This window comes from Gymnoscopelus microlampas (assembly GCF_963454915.1).
Source record: "Gymnoscopelus microlampas genome assembly, chromosome: 15".
Lineage (NCBI taxonomy): Eukaryota > Metazoa > Chordata > Actinopteri > Myctophiformes > Myctophidae > Gymnoscopelus > Gymnoscopelus microlampas.
The window spans coordinates 34682946-34708949 of record NC_139952.1 but is presented as its reverse complement, the minus strand read 5'-3'; the positions used below and the strand labels follow the sequence as shown (position 1 = coordinate 34708949).

At 41.1% G+C, this 26004-nt stretch overlaps 1 protein-coding gene across 3 annotated transcripts; it reads left to right on the top strand.

The window, feature by feature from the left end:
- The first annotated feature begins 518 nt into the window (after positions 1-518).
- On the top strand, positions 519-26004 carry kdm1b (lysine demethylase 1B). 3 transcript variants are annotated; one of them, XM_084080215.1, is made up of 21 exons: positions 519-673; positions 1853-1995; positions 2409-2530; positions 2653-2742; positions 3000-3111; positions 3536-3649; positions 18369-18407; positions 18865-19057; positions 19483-19667; positions 20017-20187; positions 20310-20384; positions 20495-20629; positions 21534-21705; positions 21891-22018; positions 22182-22313; positions 22406-22480; positions 22718-22834; positions 23054-23179; positions 23691-23813; positions 24033-24185; positions 24590-26004. In XM_084080215.1, exons 1-21 carry the CDS (start codon positions 658-660, stop codon positions 24671-24673), a joined length of 2505 nt encoding a protein of 834 aa, XP_083936341.1. In that variant the 5' UTR covers positions 519-657; the 3' UTR covers positions 24674-26004. The 3 variants fall into 3 exon arrangements, with proteins under 3 accessions (XP_083936341.1, XP_083936342.1, XP_083936343.1); XM_084080216.1 differs by having other exon boundaries at positions 18369-18411; positions 18869-19057; XM_084080217.1 differs by lacking the exons at positions 18369-18407; positions 18865-19057; positions 19483-19667; ... (10 more) ...; positions 24033-24185; positions 24590-26004 and adding exons at positions 4016-4054; positions 4496-4688; positions 5095-5279; ... (10 more) ...; positions 10501-10653; positions 11040-11635.

The following is a 26004-nucleotide window of genomic DNA, read 5'->3' as shown; positions in this document are numbered from 1 at the left end:
TGCTTATTATAAGCGGCTTTGCTTGTTTCATGTAAAGTTGTTTGTACATTCATTATTGCGGGTTGCGTTTTTTTGGGCTTGTTTATAAAGTGTAGTTGCTTATTTGGGCTTGTTAACTAATGCTGTTCAAACTAGTGGTTCTCAAACACTTTCAAATCAAGGGCCCCAAGTTAATATGTATTTGTCCACGGAACCCCCATCTGAAAATATTCTGTGCCAAGGACCACCATACAAGATTTCTTGTTTTGTTAAAATGTTTCCATTTTTTCCGCAAAATTACCTATTTTTTCCCCAGGATTATTTGTTTCTTTTTTTGAAAAGCTTGTAGATTGGCTATTTTCAAATAGCCGTAGCCTTGTCGCTTCTTTTCTTTTGGGCTCGTTTTCATAGACCTGGGTTGCTTATTTCTTTCGCAGAATCTGGCAACACCGACGGTTACCCCCGTACGGCGAGCAGCAGAGGTCAAAACCATGGTCAAAACTCGAAGCACACCTCCTCTTCCTTTAAAACACCGGAAGTGGTTATCTGGAGAGACAACAGCGCATTGATTGCTCCTTTATAATAAAGGGAGCGACTATAAATTAAAGTTATTCTTATTATAACCCGATTAAAACATTACAGTAAATCCTGCGTCGCAGAGCGAGAACACAGTCAGCTATGCTGACGGACACAGGTGAGTGTTTAGCTGTTTATTTACCATATGCTATTGCTATTTTTCGCCATGCTTCACACACTCTTTGACAGTGTTATTGTTAGGCTGTCTGGGACAGCTTGCTGTATTATGTACACATTTGCTGCCATTACCATCACATTCAAGACAATAATAATACTGATAATATTCATAATAAGAATGATAATTATAATAATTCGATTCGATCCTGTCAATGTCTTTTTCGATTAATTGAATACCCCCCAATGGAAACAAGCCATAGTGCTTTAAAGCAGGGGTATTCAACGTTTTCAGGCCAAGGACCCCCTAGCTGAGAGAGAGATGAAGCAGGGACCCCTCTATATTGTATAAAATTGTGTTTCAGATTAAACTTTTTTTTGTTTACTTGGTCTGCTCTTTCCCCCCCTCTACACATAATATACCTCTTTGCCAAAAATAGCAGATCTACCTTGTAGATCTGCTATTTTTGGCTAAAGTTCTCCCCACAGAAAAAGGGATGCTAGTGTTCAAGTGGTTAAGGTAAAAAAAAAACATATATATCACACAAAGGTTTGGTGGACCCCCTGTAGTAACTCTGAGGACCCCCTAGGGGTCCCGGACCCCCTGTTAAGACCTCTGCTTTAAAGCAATATTATAACCCAATAATTATTGGGTTATAGCATCCTTTTAGCATCCTTTTGTATTGAACTGTACTTTCAGCTTTTCTTTTTTTTACAAACTGTTAGTAAAGTATTCAATCAATCAAACGCCATCAGGATTTGACCATTTGTTATTGTTTAATACCACTGGACATAAGGTTGCAGCTTGACGTCTGTTTAACCACTTTTTAACGCAGGCATCCCTATTTTGGGACGATTTTTTTTTACAACATTTTCGAAATAATGTACAAGGTTTGAGGAAAATTGGGGCTTAATTAAGTCGTTAAAGGGACTAGACAAGACGACAAGGCCCCATGCATGTGCGCGGAGAGTCAGCCCTATATACATTTCGTCCATTTGAAAATATCCGATCTACAAGCTAACAACATTTTGATACCAATACTTCTGTACTTTTACTCAAGTAAATTTTGAATTCCGGACTTCTGCTTGTAACAGAGTATTTCTACATTGCAGTATTGATACTTTTACTTAAGCAAAAAATATTGAGTGCTTTTTCCACCACTGATCATGTGTAATGTTACAGATTATGCTGGGACTGCCTCTGGTGCTCGGCGGGGCAAGAAGAGGAGCTCAGGGGACTCACCTGGAGATGGTCAGTCCCTCCGTGCGTCTGGAAGGCAGGTCAATGTCCGAGTGAAACGCACCAATAACCCTCCACCTGGGCAGGTAAACTATAATTATACTGTATATATTTTTTGGATAATTTTAATGTCCCACAGCCTCAGTCAGGGGAAATTCAGTCCGTGTCAGCTTCGCCCAGCTGATGGCTACTTACAAATGGACGATGGTTATGATGAGCATTCGGGGGTGGGGTGGGGGGTCAGTCAGGGGTTAAGTGTCTTGCTCATGGACACATGAGCCGATGACTTTCTGATTACCAGGCGACCTCTCAGTCTCTACCCACTAAGCTGCAGCCGCTCGGGGGCGGTTTAGTTTTGAATAGTACCTGAAGGTTACCCAAAACCTGCGGTCAGTTTTTATTGTAATGCAAGTGCATATACTTTACACGCAACATGACAGTTTACTCTACACTACAGATTGCAATTTACACTGGATGACACATTCCTCTTGGATTTCAGGCCAAAAGGAAAGCCACAGACACGGAGGAGGAAGAAGATCAGTCCGAGAAGAAGTATAGGAAGTGTGAGAAAGCAGGTTGCTCTGCCACGTACCCAGTGTGCTTTGCAAGTGCATCTGAAAGGTGTGCTTTCCTGGTTTTAATGGGTTAAAACACCTATCCAATTATCCATGTCTTCACATTTAATTTGATGATTAAAAAAACAACAACTATGTCCTTACTGTGTTCTTTATGTCTCAAATCAGGTGCGCCAAAAACGGATACACCTCTCGCTGGTACCACCTCTCCTGCGGTGAACACTTCTGCAATGAGTGTTTTGATTACTACTATAGAAGGTAAAAAGGGAGATATGGAAATAAAGAGAATTCCCTTTAGCCACATTAAAAAGCAGTTGATTTTGCGGCAGATGATCTGAACATGAGTTATGCTTCATTTATACTTTGTCGTATAGCGGTGTGTGTTGTGCTGGAAATGGTAGATCTACAAGCTCACATTGCTTTGCTTTGCTTGTAGTTTGGTTATTTTCGTCACACAAGACCGGCACGCAACAAAGTATAAATCAGGCTTTACGTTTCTGTTCCTAAACTGTCAGCCACAAAGACGGCTACGAGACATATTCAGCCTGGAAGAAGGTGTGGACCAGTAATGGGAAAAGTGAACCTAGTCTTAAAGCGTTCATGGCAGATCAACAGCTACCGTTCTGGGTAAGAGCAGTGTGTTTTTTAAGCCATTCAAACCTTCTATACTTTGTTGACTTGTTGTCCCCCAGGGCTCTATACTGGGCTTCCTCCTTTTTCCATCTACACTAAATATCTTCACTGAAAATAGCCGATCTACAAGATCACAACGCGTTGCAATGTGAGCTTGTAGATCTGCTCATTTTGGCAAACATTCGCCCCAAAATAGGGATACTAGGGTGTACATGGTGAAACACCGGACACATGGTCTGTCTAAAAGGCTCCATATTCCTGAAGCCTAACTGGTACTCTGTTGTACGATAGTGTCATACTTTTTTTCCTCCTCTTTTTGGCAAGCAGCACTGTCATACGATGGAGAATAACTTAAACTTGAGCCGTGTTTGAAGAATGTGGTTCTAAATACATGGTTTGGACCTCCTGTCTCTGACAGGTTCAGTGCACTAAACCAGACTGCAGGAAGTGGCGTCAGCTCACCAAGGAGATCCAACTCACTGCTTCTCTAGCAGCAACATATCGCTGTGGCATGAAGTTCAATAATGTCAAGGTAAATACACCAGCTCATTGGCCTTGTGTTTAAAAATACCCTCTGAGATTGGGAGGTCAGGGTTCAATTCCCTGGCCAAGTCATACAAAAGAGTAAGACTATAACAATTGTGCTTGGCACTCAACATTAAGGGTAGGATTGGGGTTAAGTCCCTTGCGACACACTAGACTAGTGTCATATCCAGGGGGTGTACTTCAAGCTGCCTCATGCTACAGAAACAGGAGATGGGCTCCTGATCTATGGGCCACATGGCTTTGGAACGTTTGGTACCCAAAACTACTTTCATAAATACATAGGAAAAAGTGTTAACTGGCTGTTCAGCATATTTCATGCTCGTCACGATGTCTGTTATGTTGATGCTTACAGAGTGAAGGCTCCGACCAGTGCTCCCAACCAGAGGATTTGGTGAGTGATAAACAAAGAATAATACAGCTGAATGCGTGCTATTGAAATATATACCACTAGAATTGAATTATATTGCTGTTTTTAATCCCAAGCAATGAAGATATCTTCACAAGCTTCTAGGCAAAGCCCTGCTATATTATTTTTCATCTTTTGGTTCCAGTCCATGGCAGTTTTGTGTACATTTTACCCAATAATGTTTTCATAGCTCTGCATCCACCAAAACATACTACTACTGTATGATGCAGTATACATGGTTAACGCTGGTTAACTGTACATGAACCCTGTCATCCTTAGTTTATGCTTGTCATTATTTATAAGTTCCGTTGTGAGCTTATAGATCGGTTATTTGAGCTGTTTGTTGTACAATGTATTTGTTTTAGGACTAACATGTCCAATGTATAGTATATAACTCTTAAGTTTTGTTTTGTCTACACTGTATAGAGAGTGGCTGAAGTGATAGACAGCTGGTGGCATTCGATGCTGATCTTGCCACCACTGCTTAAAGAGAGTCCAGCCAGTCCGTTCCTTGCTGCCTACTACCCTGACTGTGTGGGCATGAGTCCATCAGGATCCCCCAGTAACACATCTCTGTCAGACCTGAGAGCAGAGCACTGCAGAACCGTCCAGCCTCAAAGTAAGTCTGGGACATGGAAAGGAATGGCCTAATTTGACTGTAAAATAAATAATGTGTGTATGTTTATTTGGGGCTTTTTAATTCTGCCTTAACGGATAGTCAGTGAGAGACATAAAACTGGGAGAGATAAGGGGAGTGACATGCAGCAAATGGTCGGCCCAGCACGGGAGTAAACTGGGGACTCACTGTAACGTCAGGCAGTCTTATGTAGTTTGTGGTACGCACCATTCGGCTGTTGGGTCGCCCCCTGTTTTGACTATTGTTTTGCGTACTGTACAGTGACAATCTGGGAGCTTGAAGTCTAACAAGAGAGCAGCTTACTGGCTCCAAATTGTACCATTAAATGAATCCATCCAGTTGCATCTCGTTATATTTTAACCCTTACAATAATGATTGTTTTCTGCAGTTCCAGGTATGTGTCCATACTTCCAGCCCTTCTATCAGCCCAATGAGTGTGGAAAAGCCCTGTGTGTGCGACCAGATATGATGGAACTGGATGAGCTGTACGAGTTTCCTGAGTTTTCTCGAGATCCCACCATGTACCTGGCCCTGCGAAACCTCATTCTGGCCTCCTGGCACAGGGACTGTACGGTACAGTATAGATTACTAACAAGTAATGACATCCAATGATTTTATATTTCCCCTGTTTGATGCATTTAACCCATTAAAACCGGGAAAGCATCTGTGAAATTTTAGATTTTAGCATTGGCTATAAGAAAATGGCAGATATACACAGCAAGTCACATTTTTTTTTTAATTTTGTGAGAACTGTGTTTGCTTCCTTTGCATGTAACCTGCTCTCTGTAGCCTTGAAGTGACCACTGGCACCCAATATGTCTGAAATCACAGTTGCAAGAAATAAATAAAATGTTTCAGGAGAAACTTACCCTTGAAACAGTGAATGACACTTGAACCTCCTTTCATTTCAATCAACTCATTCAGGAGGTGCTGACTCCCCAGAAGTGCGCTCCACATGTCATCGTCCGTGGCTTGGTGCGTGTGCGCTGTGTGCAGGAACTGGACCAGGTGCTTCGCTTCATGACCAGGAAGGGCCTCATTAACACTGGAGTGCTGGCAGTCAAACAGCCTCTCCTGCCTGAGAAATACCGCTCTGTGAGTGTTGACTTCTGTCCTTTTTCACCACCTTCTTTTTCCTTTTTTAGAGTAGCCAATTAGTTTTACCCTATTTTCTACCCAATTTAGTCGTTATGCCAATTAATTCCTCCCACTGCTTGCCACTGCTGTTTCACCCTACTGGCTCACCTGCCAGTGAGGAGCCCACACCGGTCGGACGTAGAGCCTTCGTCCTACTCCTCCCACTTCACATTACATCCCGCTGACAGGAACTTCCCCAGCCTGTAGGATTACGTCCAGTGACAAATATCACAGTCCCCACACGGTTTCCCTCTTCCAAACATGGGCGTTTCCCTCCTCCAAACATGGGCCATTTGTGTTCGTATAGACACTTGGCCAAGCACCACGGTGGATTCGAACCCCTAGACTCCGGGGTGGTGGGAAGGTACTTTACCGTTGCGCCACCCGAGCGCTTTTCACCTTGACTTATTCATGAAGTCTTCTGACAGGTGTTGAGGTTAAACTATCTTGCTTTGAAGCATCTCAGCGATGATAAAGTGTCTTGCTTTGACACTGAAACCACTTTTAGGTCAAACACCAAGTATCTCTGTAAATTTGTCCCTATAGTATGACCCCTGGTTGTAGTTGAATATTTTGCCTGTCTTTGCAGAAAAATGTGATTGTGATCGGAGCGGGGGCATCAGGACTGGCTGCTGCACGGCAACTGCAGAACTTTGGCACGCAGGTTAGGCTAGACCATCAAACTAAAGTATTTTAGTAAACTTTCCTCCAATACATTGGCAGATGGCAGCAATGATCCCTGATCCTGTGCAATATGAATGATGTTCCAGGTGGTGGTGCTCGAAGCAAGGGACAGAATTGGAGGCCGTGTGTGGGATGAAAAATCTCTAGGTCCCACTGTGGGCAGGGGAGCTCAGATTGTCAATGGCTGTGTAAACAACCCCATCGCTCTGATGTGTGAGCAGGTGAGACTATTTTTTTTTAACTTGTGTGCGAAATCCTTTGAATAAAGTTTGACTTTACCCGCCTACAGTAAGTGCTGCAGTTCAATTAAATAAATACTAGAAAGGTATGCTCAGTTGAGCGCAAATGTCCACCAGGATGCATGCCCTAATAATAATAGAAATATATGCAGTGAAATGACTCTCTAGAGCCATGGAAAAGTACAGTGGCATGTCATTACCAGTTGTAGATCGTCCTTACTGTATTCCACTCTCTCTGTCTACCTCTCTCCATCTGTCGGTCAGAATGCCATCATTCAAATGTGTCTGTAATGCACAATGTCTGATTGTAAATGTGTCAATTATGTTTGTTTCACCAGACAGTCAAGGGTTGCAATTTGAAATGTCTTGTTTTTTCGCTGGCACACAAAGTGCTGTAATGTCATTAACATTATGGCTAGACAAGTCAATTGTACATGAAACTGAAAAGTAATGGCAAGTAGGATGAGATGTACACAGCTATATTTGAAAGGCGGTAGACCATGACAGCATAGTCTCAGGATTGAGAGATCAGACCTGTGTATGTTTTTGTGAGACACTCCGCATGAGATAAAGACCAGTAAGAGAGGAGTTATTATGGATCCCACCGCAGTTCTAGGTGAACCCGCTGTGATTTGCCAGTAGTTGCTGTGACTGACAGTTCTCGTTTTTGCAACTGTGCCTAAACCTAACCTTAACCCTAACCTCAGTAAAACTATGCCCAAACCTAACCCTAACCTCAGTAAAACTATGCCCAAACCTAACCCTAACCTCAGTAAGACTATGGCTAAACCTAACTTTAACCTCAGTAAAACTATGCCTGCCAGGGAGCCAGTCAGACACAGGTAAGGTGTGTCTATCGTTGGTGGGATTCATAATCACACGTAAGGCAGGCATAGATGCCATCTTTACCTTTCTTGTGAGCAGATGGGTGTCAAGATGCACAAGCTGGGAGAGCGGTGCGACCTCTTCCAGGAGGGAGGACGGGCTACTGACCCAGCCATTGACAAGCGCATGGACTTTCACTTCAACGCCATCCTGGACGTGGTGTCAGAGTGGAGGAAGGACAAGTCACAGAACCAGGATACCCCTCTAGGAGGTCCTGCACTGTCATTACTACATTATGATTATTATTATTACTCTTTGTTCCACACTTAAAAATAAAAAGTTGGGGGTGCGGGAGTGCAATCGTGAATAACAGTAATTGTATAGAAAAAGAACATGCATTTCCCATAAGACCCTTTGCTCCATATAATTAATGTGTATGCATTTCATCCCTACAGAGAAAGTCCAGGAGGTCTACAAGAACTTTCTGCAGGAGTCGGGTATCAGCTTCAGTGAGTTGGAAGAGAAAGTGCTTCAGTTCCATCTCAGCAACCTGGAATATGCCTGCGGAAGCACTCTGGACCAGGTCTGGTTGGATCTTTTTAAAATCGTGAATCCATCAATATTTGAAGCTGTTCAGAGATTGTGTATGCAAAACAATTTTCAATATTTTGCTATGTTTTAACCAGTTTTGAGTTTGCATCATGTCAGCCATATGATTTAACATTTTTATTGTTTTTCTGTAGGTGTCGGCTAGATCCTGGGACCACAATGAGTTTTTTGCCCAGTTCTCAGGAGACCACACCTTGCTCACCAAGGGCTACTCTGTAATCCTCCACAAACTGGCTGAAGGACTTGATATTCGCACTAAGTGTCCGGTTTGTCATCTCTTAACTCCACCACCTCACTCTTACCCCTGTTGTTGTATATATTTAATATATTGTAATGTTTTTGTTTAACTGTTTAAGGTTCAGTCTATCGACTACTCAGGTGATGTTGTCAAAGTTACCTCCACCAATGGCTCTCAGTGGACAGCACAAAAGGTAAGTGTGAGTTGAAAAAGATTCTGAAGTGCTTTCTATTGTTGTGAGATGTGATGGAATTACAGAATGAGGTTAAGGCATCATCTCTATTTTTTTAATTAAAAAAAATACCAGTGAAACATTACTTCAACAGTGTCCTCCAAAATGCATGGTCCATGCCACAAAATGTGACATATCATTGTGTTGTGTAATAATTCATTTAATTTGAAGACCTTTCCCCCCTTTTTAGGTTCTTGTTACAGTTCCATTGACTTTACTTCAAAATAACTTGATTCAGTTCAATCCTCCACTTCCTGAAAGAAAGCTGAAGGCAATTCATAGTCTTGGAGCAGGGATCATAGAAAAGGTGAGTAGTAATTTAGAATTTTCCTGGCTGTCAACTACCACCAGCCAACATCCAAAACTTTGTAATCTGCGACGGGTAACTGTGGCATCGCCTCAAACTTGCTTGTATTGCATAAATCCAGCTGGCTGGTAAAGTGGTGGCAGAAGCAGATTTTTTTTCAGATTTTCTGACATGTTTTGGTCACTTAATAAATGAAACGTTGTTTTAAAACTTCCTGCAGATCGCTCTGCAGTTTCCATACAGATTCTGGGACAGCAAGATCCAAGCAGCAGACTATTTTGGTCACATCCCCCCTAGTCCTGACAAGAGAGGGATGTTTGGTGTCTTTTATGACATGGATCCACAGGTTTGAATGTTTTTACCCGATAAGCTGTGTGACTAAAGAAACACAAAGGCTAATATTACCCAAGACTAAGCCTATGAGGGAAGAAATCAGATTTGATTACTATTAGCTCTAATGGTCAGGGTAGAAAATAGTAATAATTAACCGTAATAGGGCTGCAACTATCAGTTGCAATTGTTCTATCTAATACTTTTCCGATAAATCATTGATAAGCACGTTTTTCGGGGCGGTGTAGCCGCCCCCTATAAGTGAGTTTTTGACACCGACCAAAAGATTTGTATACCCCCTTACCCTTCCATTGTTAATGCAAATTGATACTTTTGCAAAGTCAGCCAATCACATTACAGCTAGTGTCATCACCACTAACTGTAATGTGATTGGCTGACTTTGCAAATTCAGGACTGTGATTGGCTAGCGAAACACATGACACATGTGCAGCCCTATGAATAGCAGTATGGACTTTAAAAAAAGTCATTTATCCTTTTTTTAAAGTGAGTCATGTTGTGATGACCACACACCGCCCACTTCACACTGGGTGTGATTTTTAAAATCTGTTTACACTTTTTTTATATATCAATGAACCTGTCGGACTAATTATGCTATATATCGTACAACGGTTCTGTGCAAAAATAGTGAACTTGTAGATGAGCTATTTTGGCCCCAAATCAATTATCTGTTTAACTGTTGCACCACTAAACCGTAACAAAATATGCTGGAGAGTCCTTTACCAGAAAATATAACTGGGAGGAGAGTGAGGTATCTATACATTTTCTTTTTTTTAGGAAACTGGGATCCTTGAACTCTATAAACTAGTACTGTGGCGCTAATTTCATCTTTGCATCATCTGCAGGGGAAGCAGTCAGTCCTCATGTCTGTTGTCAGCGGGGATGCTGTAGCTTCTATCATGGAAATGGAGGAGAAAGAGGTGGTAGAGGAGTGCATGAAGGTCCTGCGTGAACTCTTCAAGGAACAGGTAACACCATCACATTGTGCAAATGAATAGACTAATCCTCATTTACAGTAAGTTTAACGTTTGAGTGACCATCCACAATACAAACTACATGCACACAATGTTGAAATAATGCAAGTTGACTGAGGATGGATGTATCAATTCTTTCCTTAGCAATGACCTGCTATTTGCTTATAACCGATTTAACCTTATTTCTTTCCTCTTAATAAGGAGGTCCCAGATCCTATGAATTTCTTTGTCACCCACTGGAGCAAAGACGTATGGGCTCAGATGTCCTACAGCTTTGTGAAGACCGGAGGCAGCGGAGAGGCCTATGACATCATTGCTGAGGACATACAGGGAAAAGTCTTCTTTGCTGGCGAGGTGAGCTTTTCAATTGACTTTCTCCTATTGTATTGGCCGGGTGTCCCAACGAACACCACTGGCCTGTTTGAGGGTGGGAAGGCAGGTGGGGAGGGCACATGTTCAGTGGGGAGCTGAACTGGGAAGGATGACGTGTACCTCCGCACGCTTCATGTCCTCCCGGTGAAACTCCTTACTGTCAGATGAAAAGAATCAGACTACCAACACACCCTCCTTAAGACCACTCTGTAGGGGTCATCAGCAATACGGGACTGTTCGTACAAGGAGACTTGAAGAGGAATTGACAGAAGGACTGAATTGGGGTGAAAAGGGTAATTGGTGGGGTGGATACAGTTTTTTAAAGTGCCTTTTTTCATGCAATTATTTCTATGGCTTTGTATTATCAGGCAACCAACAGACACTTTCCTCAGACTGTGACGGGGGCCTATCTGAGTGGGGTCCGAGAGGCCAGCAAGATGGCTGCCATGTAAACCTTCCCAGAGAACACTCCAAACACCAGCACAGACACATTGCACAGAACAAAACCATCAGGCAGTCTCAACCCATTTCCAGTTAACGGATTGCTCCGCATGAAAAGAATAGACTTTTACCCTCTGTTCTGTACTCTGTACTGATCGGTAAGACAATAACAGCCTCTTTCCAAACAGCAGGAGCAAAGAGGGCTTGTCAATTGAAGTTCAAATCATCAAAGCAGGAATTAAAGCACTTTTATTTTTCCAAAACGAAATACCTGGTGGTACATTTGTTTGTGTCAGCAACAAGATGGAAAAACATGACATTGTTTAGCTGCACAGTAGAATTTGTTGTGTTAATTTAACTCAGACCCTTTTGGGTCAATTTTTACACTTGTACAATTAACACTCAGGATTTTACTGTGAGAGACACAAATAATGGCTAAGTTCTGGCTACAGTCGCTCTTTTTGACCCCCTGTGGTGTATTAAGGGTGATTTATACTTGGTTGAAAATGGCAGATCTACAAGCTCACAATGCTTTGCAAGCTTTTAGGTTGGCTGTTTTTGAATTGGCACTCAACCAAGGATAACTGGCTTTAGATTTGGTCCGACTATGCCCTAAAAGCACTTCTATTACTGAGATTTTCATAACAATTCCGTTTTGAGTGATAAGGATTTATGAAACATTGGCATACTCTTAATTGTTCAGAAACTAAGGATTTTTTTACTAAGGTACAGTATATACCAATGATTTACACATCTTAAAAATGATTTTCAATGTACTGTAGGCTGTGTGTCCACGTGTTGGTACAAATTGTGAACTTAAATGGCCTCAAGGATAGTGGCCACCGTAGTGTTTCTGCATTAGCACTTTTTGATTTAGAATGGGTCATAATTTTGTGACAGGCTGACTTTCCTATAAGGCTGATTATGTTCATAAAACACCAAATAGTCCACTTTCTCAGGGATGTGATCAGGGCGACACCAAATTGCAGAACATAATGAGAGAAAAGCAAGGGAACAGGACATCTTCAATAGAAATTACTGTGAGTGTTGTAAAAAAAAAAAACTTTAACCTGGAGAATAAAAAATCACATCCCTCTTAAGGATTCTTTGACTTATCTGAGAATTGGTGTCCATGTCTTTGGAATGGGACAATATTGAAAGTTGTCATCTTTGAGTAATGTTAGCTATTGACTCTTTATTTGTAGGTTCCCATATCTGTATGGCGTTTACACTTTATTTCCAAGTGTCAATACTTCTAGCTAACCACATTCTACCATCATGTTACTATGCCTGAATATTTATCCTGTACGTGTGTAATAAAAGGAGCTATTAACTGCCATCATACTGTCTTTCATCTTTACAAGGTACTATGTACATGGCTTGCATCATTAATGCCCTCCGTTGATGACATATCCTTCATTACAGTGGTTCTGCTTAAAACCGGTGGGAATGAGGGCTGGCTCACTAGAAAGCACCACGGTTCCAAGAATCCAGAATGGAATTAGTGCAAGTTATCTTGGTGGAAAAAGCGTGTTGCAATTCTGAACACATCCACTTAGTTACTTGGTGAGTTCAGCACTTCATGACCGCATTCAGTGTCTTGGAATCAATACAGTTCCTTATCTTTGCCTTAGCCACACCAAACCCATTCCTAAATTTTAACAATGCTAAAAATCTCATCCCCAACTCCATGTGTAGTGGTAGTACACCGCCACTTGGTGTCTGAAATGATTTACTACAATAATTATTGTAACAGTACAACAATCAGTACATATACTTAATATTTGTATATGCCTCCTGTTCTTCAAATGTCACTAGTGTTTTCTTGAAAAAACTAAATCAAGTTGTTAGGTGACATAGACATGATCTACTCATGTCTATGTTTTTGCATATCCTAAATAACGTTCTTCCACTAGACGTAAATTGTCGGTTTTGACACTTGCTTTTGCTTTGGAGTACTAAAGACAAGCTATGGTGTGGTTGTATCAATGGTATTTCCATCACTAAGGGGCCACAAAATGTTACTGCTGCAAGGCCACCCTGGTACAACTTTCACTGAAAATACATCTGAGAGTACATCCATGGCCTCAATATTAATTAGATTCATAAAGTGACGTTAAGTTATTGTTTGTAAAAGTTCACAACATCAGACTGACAAACTCACGTGGTTAAGGAAAGCAAGGTTCAGAAAAAAACAAATCTATACTTGTCGACTCAAAATAATTGTCACTGATAGATCAATAAACTCTTAATAACCTTGGTAAGTTTGCTACATACTGTACATAATGTATGTGATTACAAAATGCAGACTGCAGGACATGGAATCTTTGACCATGTTGTTCTGCAAACTGCTTCAATCTCCACTGGGACCTGAAGGACATTTCTTAGTTGTGATGATTGTAGATGTGTGTTTAGGTGCTAAATGTGTCGTATGTGAACCAATACAAAAATGTCAAACTTAACACCTGAGCTGCTATTAGAAGTTTGACATTATTCTGTGAAACAATGAGGACTGAAAAAAATCAAAGACACAACTGAAATCAATTATATACAGGGTGCATTTATTTACACAATTACCCATCAACTGATTTACAATAATACAATAATAATAAAGTTTGATTGATTGATATACAAAAAGGCCTACTTCTAACTATTTACAATTATGTACAAATGGTGTGCAGTTCTTTTGCTATGTACATGATGTTCAAAGTGTCTTTGTTGTTCAATGACAGCAGATAGGCACAGATGTCCGGGGTGGGGATCCTCTTTTGCTGGAGGGATTCTCTGTCATTGGGTCTTCCCAGAGAGCCATACCCTTCATCATCAGACTCCTTAAAGAGCTGGTCTAGGTAGTCTCTGTGGAGGGTGGAGGACTTCACCTGGAAATCACAGAATATTGTTAACTATTATTTTATATTTATCTCAGATCAACTTAATATAAAACCATATTTATTTTAATATAGAGCAGGTATTTAAAAAATATACGGTTACACAAATTACCTCAAATTCAGAGTCATCCAGGGCGTCTGTGTGGGGGGTGGAGGACTTCACCTGGAAATCGACCTGGAAATGAAACAAAATATTGTTATTTAAATATTTATCTCAGATTAACTTAAGACCATATTTCCTATAATGTAGTGTGTAGAGCAGGTGGTTAAACAGACGGTGGTTACAAAAATACACGTAAATTCATATTTACTGATTATACTATGTGATACTGTACATGTACTGTTGCACTTGTTATGTTACTCTTGATAACAATCTAATTAACTAATTTACATCAGCTAAATGTCTACAACGTTATGTTGACATGTTAATAGGCACATTAATACTAGATATTTTTTTTAACACTGTAGTATGGTGTTAAAGCAAGATTACACGTTGACAGAGGTTTGGGTTGTGTAGTAAGTTACCTTGCCATGATGTAACAAATGCAGTGTTGAGTTTTGTAATGTTACATATTGTCAGAATCCACTTAGCATTTATTTGTGTTCTAAAAGAGTGACTTTGAGACATGTTTCACCATGCAATATTTTGAATTATGATGTTTTAATCAACAGAGCAACTACTGAAGATGTCATCAGTATTTGGAGTTACACAATCCTTGCAAGAGGTACCTACAGTACACAAACCTTTACCAAAGTGTAATTTTGCTTTAACATGCCAATGAACATGTCCATGTATCGTTATGGTCAGTGGCGGAAGTATTCACACTTTTTACTTAAGTAAAAGTATCAATACTGCAATGTAACTGTTACGTTAAGTTAAAGTCTGGAATTCAAAATTTACTTGAGTGAGAAGTGCAAAAGTAATGGCATTAAAATGCACTTAAAGTACCAAAAGTAGAAAGAACTCATTATGCAGAATGTCCAGTTTTCAGTAGAAGTACTGAAAACTGGAAATACTCCAGTAAAGTAAATATACCTCAAAATTGTACTTAAGTACAGTACTTGAGTAAATGTACTTAGTTACTTTACACCACTGGTTATAGTGAATACAACACAATGGTCAACATCACTTACTCGCTTAAAGGTACCACAGGTCCTAGTGGTCTCCACCGAAGAACCACTGGCCACTGAATGCCACTGTGGGTTCTGCTGGGCTGGAGGTAGAACATTGTCCAGCTGGAAAGTAAACAAAAAATTATTAAATATGATGTCATATTCTTTTCATATTAACCTGATTTAAGACCATATTTCCTTTTGTAATTAAAATACATGGTTACAAAAGAATACGCATAAATACATACTTACTGATTAATATCATGTGATACTGTGCTTTTTCATATTTACTTGAAACTATAATTGAGTTGAGCTGAATTATGTGCTTTAATAAAATACAAAAATATTGTATGATATGTACCAAATTGCTCATGTTAAGTGGCAACATCATAATTTTATTTCAATAATGTCTCTGCAAATTATCTTCATTTCAATGTGATGTACCTGTCATGACAGCAAGCTACGCATGATATAGATTTAGACTCAATCTCATTATTAATCTCAACTGAAAAAACAGAGGTGCATATTCCAGCATCTGCATGGTGTTAAGAGTGATTTTAAGACCTACTTTCACCGTGCATTGGTATTGCTTTGTAAATATTCTCACCTTTGGAGAGATTTTTTAGATTTGAATCACGTTTTTAACAGTTATGGAGTTAGTTCATGACATGTAACTACACCCACATCTTCTAACGTACTGGTTCTCAACGTCAAGTCCAGGGACCACCAGCAGGTCCATTTGGTTCCATTGGTACACTCTCAGAGTTAAATAAACACTAGGGATTGTACAGTGTAGATTGGGGTTCCAAAGATGGAAAAAAAAGAGATGCCCTCTCAGAGTTACAGACCCGCGAGGGACCCCTTGGTTGGTGGGCCCCAGACCAGACGTTGAGAAACGGCTTTCTAACATATGTTATGATATCAACATTTTGACTTAAACGTGCCAAATGCAGTGCCGGCTGCAGACAGTAATAAGCAGGGGGGCATTAATTATTCTAGGGGGGGCACCTGTCTGAGGGACCCGTGCGCGCCGGCGCGAAGCGCCGGCGCGCGATTTTTTTCGGTTATTGGATGGATATTTTACTTTTTTGGGGTGTTTTGTAACTCTATTTCGGTTAATTCGGTTCATTTACCTTGCCCCTATATGCACCAACAACAAATACAATTACAGCATTAGGCCTATAATGTCTTTAATGTAATGTCGGCATTGCATCTCCACAGGCACAGACTCCACAGCGGGAGAAAAAAAAGGCAGGCTATACTGCGCTGCGCTGCGCTGCGCTGCTTGAAAACAATTTAAAAAATAAAAACATCTGGCCAATCTGAACTGGGGGGGCACAAAGTCTAATCTGGGGGGGCATTGCCCCCCAATGCCCCCCCATAGGGCCGACACTGGCCAAATGCAAGTCCGTTTGAAAAGTAGGCCTACGTTAAACTTTGGCCTCAAGTGCTAATGAACATGTAATGTACGTTATATTCTATATCTCCTCAATATTTTGGAGTTACGTCGTGGCAAGAGGTACACAACCGACAACCCACACCGCTACCAAAGTGTAATAATTCATCTTTAACGTGCCAAATTGCCAATGAACATGTAACCCACACATTATAGTGAATATCTTTCTGCCGGGTGGAAACCTCATGTCCAAAAAACAAAATCAGGATTCAAATTAAAAAATAGCTGAAGTAGCAGATCTGCCAGCTCGAAACACGGTGCTTTTGAAGCTGTAGTGTTAGTGTGATCAAGTAGGGCGTTAATTTATGACAAAAACACAAAAAGTAAAAAAAGATAAGAGGTTTCTGCCCAACAGAAACGATATGCGACAACACAATGCATTTCAATTCATGTTAATTTACTTGTTAAAAACGACTAAAGGTCGACGCTTACCTGAACAAATGGTACCAACGGTCGAGATGCTGTGGTCCCGTGACTGGCAGGAGTCGGTTTGCTGGCACGGTGTCCCATGATGATGCAAGATGGTACAAACAAGCTCAAAGTTAATATAATCCAACCGAACCGAAAGGTTAGCAAGTTGGATCAATGACACTTCGAGAATGCGTCGTGTGGCGATCAGATCTCAGGCAGGCAGTTGATGAAGCGTCGTGAAGAAGAGCGAGTCAACAACAGTACCGCTTGGGTCGAGTATTGCTAGAACACTGAAGGTTCAAACCGCGCGCTCCTACCTACACTCATACAGCGGCACAAGGCTCGGCCAATCAGCGAGGCTGAGAGTTTGGCTTGGCCAATCACAATCAGTGAAGAGGCCAAGGTGCGTTGCGGCCGTTGCCCAAATATGGCATGTCACGTGTGTACGTTATCGAGATGCCTTGCGATACCGTAACATTTGTAAAAGTCGCCCGAGATTTATTTTCTGTTGATGCAGTTGTTTTTATGGAAATAGGTCTGTTACAAGGCGACTTTTTAAAAGATAATATTGTACGGTAACCGGAACAGAGGGCACCTGGTATTTCTGGGCAACTTTACATGTTTTAATTATATATCATCTATTACGGTAAGTCAGTTGGTAAATGCAACGCCAGATGGTGCTTTGTCGTATAGCGGTGTGTGTTGTGGTGGAAATGGTAGATGCTTTGCTTTGCTTGTAGTTCGGTTATTTTCGTCACACAAGACCGGCACGCAACAAAGTATAAATCAGGCTTTACGTTTCTGTTCCTAAACTGTCAGCCACAAAGACGGCTACGAGACATATTCAGCCTGGAAGAAGGTGTGGACCAGTAATGGGAAAAGTGAACCTAGTCTTAAAGCGTTCATGGCAGATCAGCAGCTACCGTTCTGGGTAAGAGCAGTGTGTTTTTAAGCCATTCAAACCTTCTATACTTTGTTGACTTGTTGTCCCCCTGGGCTCTATACTGGGCTTCCTCCTTTTTCCATCTACACTAAATATCTTCACTGAAAAGAGCCGATCTACAAGATCACAACACGTTGCAATGTGAGCTTGTAGATCTGCTCATTTTGGCAAACATTCGCCCCACAATAGGGATGCTAGGGTTTACATGGTGACACACCAGACACATGGTCTGTCTAGGCTCCATATTCCTGAAGCCTAACTTGTACTGTGTTGTACAACAAGCTGCCCCATGCTACAGAAACAGGAGATAGGCTCCTGATCTATGGGCCACATGGCTTTGGAACGTTTGGTACCCGAAACTACTTTCATAAATACATTGGGAAAAGTGTTAACTGGCTGTTCAGCATATTTCATGCTCATCACGATGTTATGTTGATGCTTACAGAGTGAAGGCTCAGACCAGTGCTCCCAACCAGAGGATTTGGTGAGTGATAAACAAAGAATAATACAGTTGAATGCTTGCTATTGAAATATATACCACTAGAATTGAATTTTATTGCTGTTTTTAATCCCAAGCAATGAAGATATCTTCACAAGCTTCTAGGCAAAGCCCTGCTATATTATTTTTCATCTTTTGGTTCCAGTCCATGGCAGTTTTGTGTACATTTTACCCAATAATGTTTTCATAGCTCTGCATCCACCAAAACATTATTAGTATCACATTACTACTGTATGATGCAGTACGTTTACATGGTTAACGCTGGTTAACTGTACATGAACCCTGTCATCCTTAGTTTATGCTTGTCATTATTTATAAGTTCCGTTGTGAGCTTATAGATCGGTTATTTGAGCTGTTTGTTGTACAATGTATTTGTTTTAGGACTAACATGTCCAATGTATAGTATATAACTCTTAGGTTTTGTTTTGTCTACACTGTATTGAGAGTGGCTGAAGTGATAGACAGCTGGTGGCATTCGATGCTGATCTTGCCACCACTGCTTAAAGAGAGTCCAGCCAGTCCGTTCCTTGCTGCCTACTACCCTGACTGTGTGGGCATGAGTCCATCAGGATCCCCCAGTAACACATCTCTGTCAGACCTGAGAGCAGAGCACTGCAGAACCGTCCAGCCTCAAAGTAAGTCTGGGACATGGAAAGGAATGGCCTAATTTGACTGTAAAATAAATAATGTGTGTATGTTTATTTGGGGCTTTTTAATTCTGCCTTAACGGATAGTCAGTGAGAGATATAAAACTGGGAGAGATAAGGGGAGTGACATGCAGCAAATGGTCGGCCCAGCACGGGAGTAAACTGGGGACTCACTGTAACGTCAGGCAGTCTTATGTAGTTTGTGGTACGCACCATTCGGCTGTTGGGTCGCCCCCTGTTTTGACTATTGTTTTGCGTACTGTACAGTGACAATCTGGGCGCTTGAAGTCTAACCATTACAAGAGAGCAGCTTACTGTGAGGGAGCATTGGCTCCAAATTGTACCATTAAATGAATCCATCCAGATGCATCTCGTTATATTTTAACCCTTACAATAATGATTGTTTTCTGCAGTTCCAGGTATGTGTCCATACTTCCAGCCCTTCTATCAGCCCAATGAGTGTGGAAAAGCCCTGTGTGTGCGACCAGATATGATGGAACTGGATGAGCTGTACGAGTTTCCTGAGTTTTCTCGAGATCCCACCATGTACCTGGCCCTGCGAAACCTCATTCTGGCCTCCTGGCACAGGGACTGTACGGTACAGTATAGATTACTAACAAGTAATGACATCCAATGATTTTATATTTCCCCTGTTTGATGCATTTAACCCATTAAAACCGGGAAAGCATCTGTGAAATTTTTGATTTTAGCATTGGCTATAAGAAAATAGCAGATATACACAGCAAGTCACATTTTTTTTTAATTTTTGAGAACTGTGTTTGCTTCCTTTGCATGTAACCTGCTCTCTGTAGCCTTGAAGTGACCACTGGCACCCAATATGTCTGAAATCACAGTTGCAAGAAATAAATAAAATGTTTCAGGAGAAACTTACCCTTGAAACAGTGAATGACACTTGAACCTCCTTTCATTTCAATCGACTCATTCAGGAGGTGCTGACTCCCCAGAAGTGCGCTCCACATGTCATCGTCCGTGGCTTGGTGCGTGTGCGCTGTGTGCAGGAACTGGACCAGGTGCTTCGCTTCATGACCAGGAAGGGCCTCATTAACACTGGAGTGCTGGCAGTCAAACAGCCTCTCCTGCCTGAGAAATACCGCTCTGTGAGTGTTGACTTCTGTCCTTTTTCACCACCTTCTTTTTCCTTTTTTAGAGTAGCCAATTAGTTTTACCCTATTTTCTACCCAATTTAGGTTGTAGTTGAATATTTTGCCTGTCTTTGCAGAAAAATGTGATTGTGATCGGAGCGGGGGCATCAGGACTGGCTGCTGCACGGCAACTGCAGAACTTTGGCACGCAGGTTAGGCTAGCTAGACCATCAAACTAAAGTATTTTAGTAAACTTTCTTCCAATACATTGGCAGATGGCAGCAATGTTCCCTAATCCTGTGCAATATGAATGATGTTCCAGGTGGTGGTGCTCGAAGCAAGGGACAGAATTGGAGGCCGTGTGTGGGATGAAAAATCTCTAGGCCCCACTGTGGGCAGGGGAGCTCAGATTGTCAATGGCTGTGTAAACAACCCCATCGCTCTGATGTGTGAGCAGGTGAGACATTTCTTTTTTACTTCTGTGCGAAATCCTTTGAATAAAGTTTGACTTTACCCGCCTACAGTAAGTGCTGGAGTTCAATTAAATAAATACTAGAAAGGTATGCTCAGTTGAGCACAAATGGACAAATGGACTACCAGGATGCATGCCCTAATAATAATAGAGATATATGCAGTGAAATGACTATCTAGAGCCATGGAAAAGTACAGTGGCATGTCATTACCAGTTGTAGATCGTCCTTACTGTATTCCACTCTCTCTGTCTACCTCTCTCCATCTGTCGGTCAGAATGCCATCATTCAAATGTGTCTGTAATGCACAGTGTCTGATTGTAAATGTGTCAATTATGTTTGTTTCACCAGACAGTCAAAGGTTGCAATTTGAAGTTTTTTCGCTGGCACACAAAGTGCTGTAATGTCATTAACATTATGGCTAGACAAGTCAATTGTACATGAAACTGAAAAGTAATGGCAAGTAGGATGAGATGTACACAGCTATATTTGAAAAGTGGTAGACCATGACAGCATAGTCTCAGGATTGAGAGATCAGACCTGTGTATGTTTTTGTGAGACACTCCGCATGAGATAAAGACCAGTAAGAGAGGAGTTATTATGGATCCCACTGCAGTTCTAGGTGAACCCACTGTGATTTGCCAGTAGTTGCTGTGATTGACAGTTCTCGTTTTTGCAACTATGCCTAAACCTAACCTTAACCTCAGTAAAACTATGCCCAAACCTAACCCTAACCTCAGTAAGACTATGGCTAAACCTAACCTTAACCTCAGTAAAACTATCCCTGCCAGGGAGCCAGTCAGACACAGGTAAGGTGGGTCTATCGTTGGTAGGATTCATAATCACACGTAAGGCAGGCATAGATGCCATCTTTACCTTTCTTGTGAGCAGATGGGTGTCAAGATGCACAAGCTGGGAGAGCGGTGCGACCTCTTCCAGGAGGGAGGACGGGCTACTGACCCAGCCATTGACAAGCGCATGGACTTTCACTTCAACGCCATCCTGGACGTGGTGTCAGAATGGAGGAAGGACAAGTCACAGAACCAGGATACCCCTCTAGGAGGTCCTGCACTGTCATTACTACATTAAGATTATTATTATTACTCTTTGTTCCACACTTAAAAATAAAAAGTTGGGGGTGCGGGAGTGCAATCGTGAATAACAGTAATTGTATAGAAAAAAGAACATGCATTCCCCATAAGACCCTTTGCTCCATATAATTCATTTGTATGCATTTCATCCCTACAGAGAAAGTCCAGGAGGTCTACAAGAACTTTCTGCAGGAGTCGGGTATCAGCTTCAGTGAGTTGGAAGAGAAAGTGCTTCAGTTCCATCTCAGCAACCTGGAATATGCCTGCGGAAGCACTCTGGACCAGGTCTGGTTGAAAAATGTTAAAATCGTGAATCCATCAATATTTGAAGCTGTTCAGAGATTGTGTATGCAAAATATTTTTCAATATTTTGTTCTGATGTTTTAACCAGTTTTGAGTTTGCATCATGTCAGCCATATGATTTAACATTTTTATTGTTTTTCTGTAGGTGTCGGCTAGATCCTGGGACCACAATGAGTTTTTTGCCCAGTTCTCAGGAGACCACACCTTGCTCACCAAGGGCTACTCTGTAATCCTCCACAAACTGGCTGAAGGACTTGATATTCGCACTAAGTGTCCGGTTTGTCATCTCTTAATCCTTTTTCACCTCACTCTTACCTCTGTTGTTGTATATATTTAATATATTGTAATGTTTTTGTTTAACTGTTTAAGGTTCAGTCTATCGACTACTCAGGTGATGTTGTCAAAGTTACCTCCACCAATGGCTCTCAGTGGACAGCACAAAAGGTAAATGTGAGGTGAAAAAGATTCTGAAGTGCTTTCTATTGTTGTGAGATGTGATGGAATTACAGAATGAGGTTAAGGCATCATTCATCACCTCTATTTTCTTTTATATAAAAAAATACCAGTGAAACATTACTTCAACAGTGTCGTCCAAAATGCATGGTGCATGCCACAAAATGTGACATATCATTGTGTTGTGTAATCATTATTTTAATTTGAAGACCTTTCCCCCCTTTTTAGGTTCTTGTTACAGTTCCATTGACTTTACTTCAAAATAACTTGATTCAGTTCAATCCTCCACTTCCTGAAAGAAAGCTGAAGGCAATTCATAGTCTTGGAGCAGGGATCATAGAAAAGGTGAGTAATATTTTAGAATTTTCCTGGCTGTCAACTACCACCAGCCATCATCCAAAACTTTGTAATCTGTGACGGGTAACTGTGGCATCGCCTCAAACTTGCTGTATTGTATAAATCCAGCTGGCTGGTAAAGTGGTGGCAGAAGCAGATTTCTTTTCAGATTTTCTGCCATGTTTTGGTCACTTAATAAATGAAACGTTGTTTTAAAACTTCCTGCAGATCGCTCTGCAGTTTCCATACAGATTCTGGGACAGCAAGATCCAAGCAGCAGACTATTTTGGTCACATCCCCCCTAGTCCTGACAAGAGAGGGATGTTTGGTGTCTTTTATGACATGGATCCACAGGTTTGAATGTTTTTATCCGATAAGCTGTGTGACTAAAGAAACACAAAGGCTAATATTACCCAAGACTAAGCCTATGAGAGAAGAAATCAGATTTGATTACTATTAGCTCTAATAGTCTGGGTAGAAAATAGTAATAATTAACCGTAATAGGGCCGCAACTATCAATTGCAATTGTTCTATCTAATACTTTTCCGATAAATCATTGATAAGCATGTTTTTTAAAATCTGTTTACACATTTTATATATCAATGAACCTGTCGGACTAATGATGCTATATATCGTACAATGGTTCTGCGCAAAAATAGTGAACTTGTAGATAAGCTATTTTGGCCCCAAATCAATTATCTGTTTAACTGTTGCACCACTAAACCGTAACAAAATATGCTGGAGAGTCCTTGACCAGAAAATATAACTGGGAGGAGAGTGAGGTATCTATTAATTTTCTTTTTTTAGGAAACTGAGATCCTTGAACTTGAACTAAACTTGTACTGTGGCGCTTGATCATCTGCAGGGGAAGCAGTCAGTCCTCATGTCTGTTGTCAGCGGTGATGCTGTAGCTTCTATCATGGAAATGGAGGAGAAAGAGGTGGTAGAGGAGTGCATGAAGGTCCTGCGTGAACTCTTCAAGGAACAGGTAACACCATCCCATTGTGCAAATGAGTAGACTAATCCTCATTTACAGTAAGTTTAACGTTTGAGTGACCGGCCACAATACAAACTGAATGCACACAATGTTGAAATAATGCAAGTTGACTGAGGATGGATGTAGGGCTGCAGCTGTCAATTATTTCCTTAGCAATGACCTGCTATTTGCTTATAACCGATTTAACCTCATTTCTTTCCTCTTAATTAGGAGGTCCCAGATCCTATGAATTTCTTTGTCACCCACTGGAGCAAAGACGTATGGGCTCAGATGTCCTACAGCTTTGTGAAGACCGGAGGCAGCGGAGAGGCCTATGACATCATTGCTGAGGACATACAGGGAAAAGTCTTCTTTGCTGGCGAGGTGAGCTTTTCAATTGACTTCCTCCTATTGTATGACTAGGGGTTTGAATCGGGTGTCGCCGGGTGTCCCAATGAACACCACTGGCCTGTTTGACGGTGGGAAGGCAGGTGGGGAGGGCACATGTTCAGTGGGGAGCTGAACTGGGAAGGATGACGTGTACCTCCGCACGCTTCATGTCCTCCCGGTGAAACTCCTTACTGTCGGATGAAAAGAATCAGACTACCAACACACCCTCCTTAAGACCACTCGGTAGGGGTCATCAGCAATAAGGGACTGTTCGTACAAGGAGACTTGAAGAGGAATTGACAGAAGGACTGAATTGGGGTGAAAAAGGGTAATTGGTGGGGTGGATACAGTTTCATGCCTTTTTTCATGCAATTATTTCTATGGCTTTGTATTATCAGGCAACCAACAGACACTTTCCTCAGACTGTGACGGGGGCCTATCTGAGTGGGGTCCGAGAGGCCAGCAAGATGGCTGCCATGTAAACCTTCCCAGAGAACACTCCAAACACCAGCACAGACACATTGCACAGAACAAAACCATCAGGCAGTCTCAACCCATTTCCAGTTAACGGATTGTTCCGCATGAAAAGAATAGACTTTTACCCTCTGTTCTGTACTCTGTACTGATCGGTAAGACAATAACAGCCTCTTTCCAAACAGCAGGAGCAAAGAGGGCTTGTCAATTGAAGTTCAAATCATCAAAGCAGGAATTAAAGCACTTTTATTTTTCCAAAACGAAATACCTGGTGGTACATTCTTTTGTGTCAGCAACAAGATGGAAAAACATGACATTGTTTAGCTGCACAGTAGAATTTGTTGTGTTAATTTAACTCAGACCCTTTTGGGTCAATTTTTACACTTGTACAATTAACACTCAGGATTTTACTGTGAGAGACACAACTAATGGCTAAGCTCTGGCTACAGTAGCTCTTTTTGACCCCCTGTGGTGTATTAAGGGTGATTTATACTTGGTTGAAAATGGCAGATCTACAAGCTCACAACAATGCTTTGCAAGCTTTTAGGTTGGCTGTTTTTGAATTGGCACTCAACCAAGTATAACTGGCTTTAGATTTGGTCCGACTATGCCCTAAAAGCACTTCTATTACTGAGATTTTCATAACAATTCCGTTTTGAGTGATAAGGATTTATGAAACATTGGCATACTCTTAATTGTTCAGAAACTAAGGATTTCATTTTTTTACTAAGGTACAGTATATACCAATGATTTACACATCTTAAAAAATATTTTCAATGTACTGTAGGCTGTGTGTCCACGTGTTGGTACAAATTGTGAACTTAAATGGCCTCAAGGATAGTGGCCACCGTAGTGTTTCTGCATTAGCACTTTTTGATTTAGAATGGGTCATAATTTTGTGACAGGCTGACTTTCCTATAAGGCTGATTATGTTCATAAAACACCAAATAGTCCACTTTCTCAGGGATGTGATCAGGGCGACACCAAATTGCAGAACATAATGAGAGAAAAGCAAGGGAACAGGACATCTTCAATAGAAATTACTGTGAGTGTTGTCAAAAAAAAAAAACTTTAACCTGGAGAATAAAAAAATCACATCCCTCTTAAGGATTCTTTGACTTATCTGAGAATTGGTGTCCACGTCTTTGGAATGGGACAATATTGAAAGTTGTCATCTTTGAGTAATGTTAGCTATTGACTCTTTATTTGTAGGTTCCCATATCTGTATGGTGTTTACACTTTATTTCCAAGTGTCAATACTTCTAGCTAACCACGTTCTACCATCATGTTACTATGCCTGAATATTTATCCTGTACGTGTGTAATAAAAGGAGCTATTA

Excerpts from the sequence above, each read along its gene's own strand:
- kdm1b (XM_084080215.1), top strand. Across the intron at positions 19,058-19,482 it reads CAGAACCGTCCAGCCTCAAA|TTCCAGGTATGTGTCCATAC; the intron begins GTAAGTCTGGGA and ends TGTTTTCTGCAG. Across the intron at positions 20,385-20,494 it reads TGCAGAACTTTGGCACGCAG|GTGGTGGTGCTCGAAGCAAG; the intron begins GTTAGGCTAGCT and ends ATGATGTTCCAG.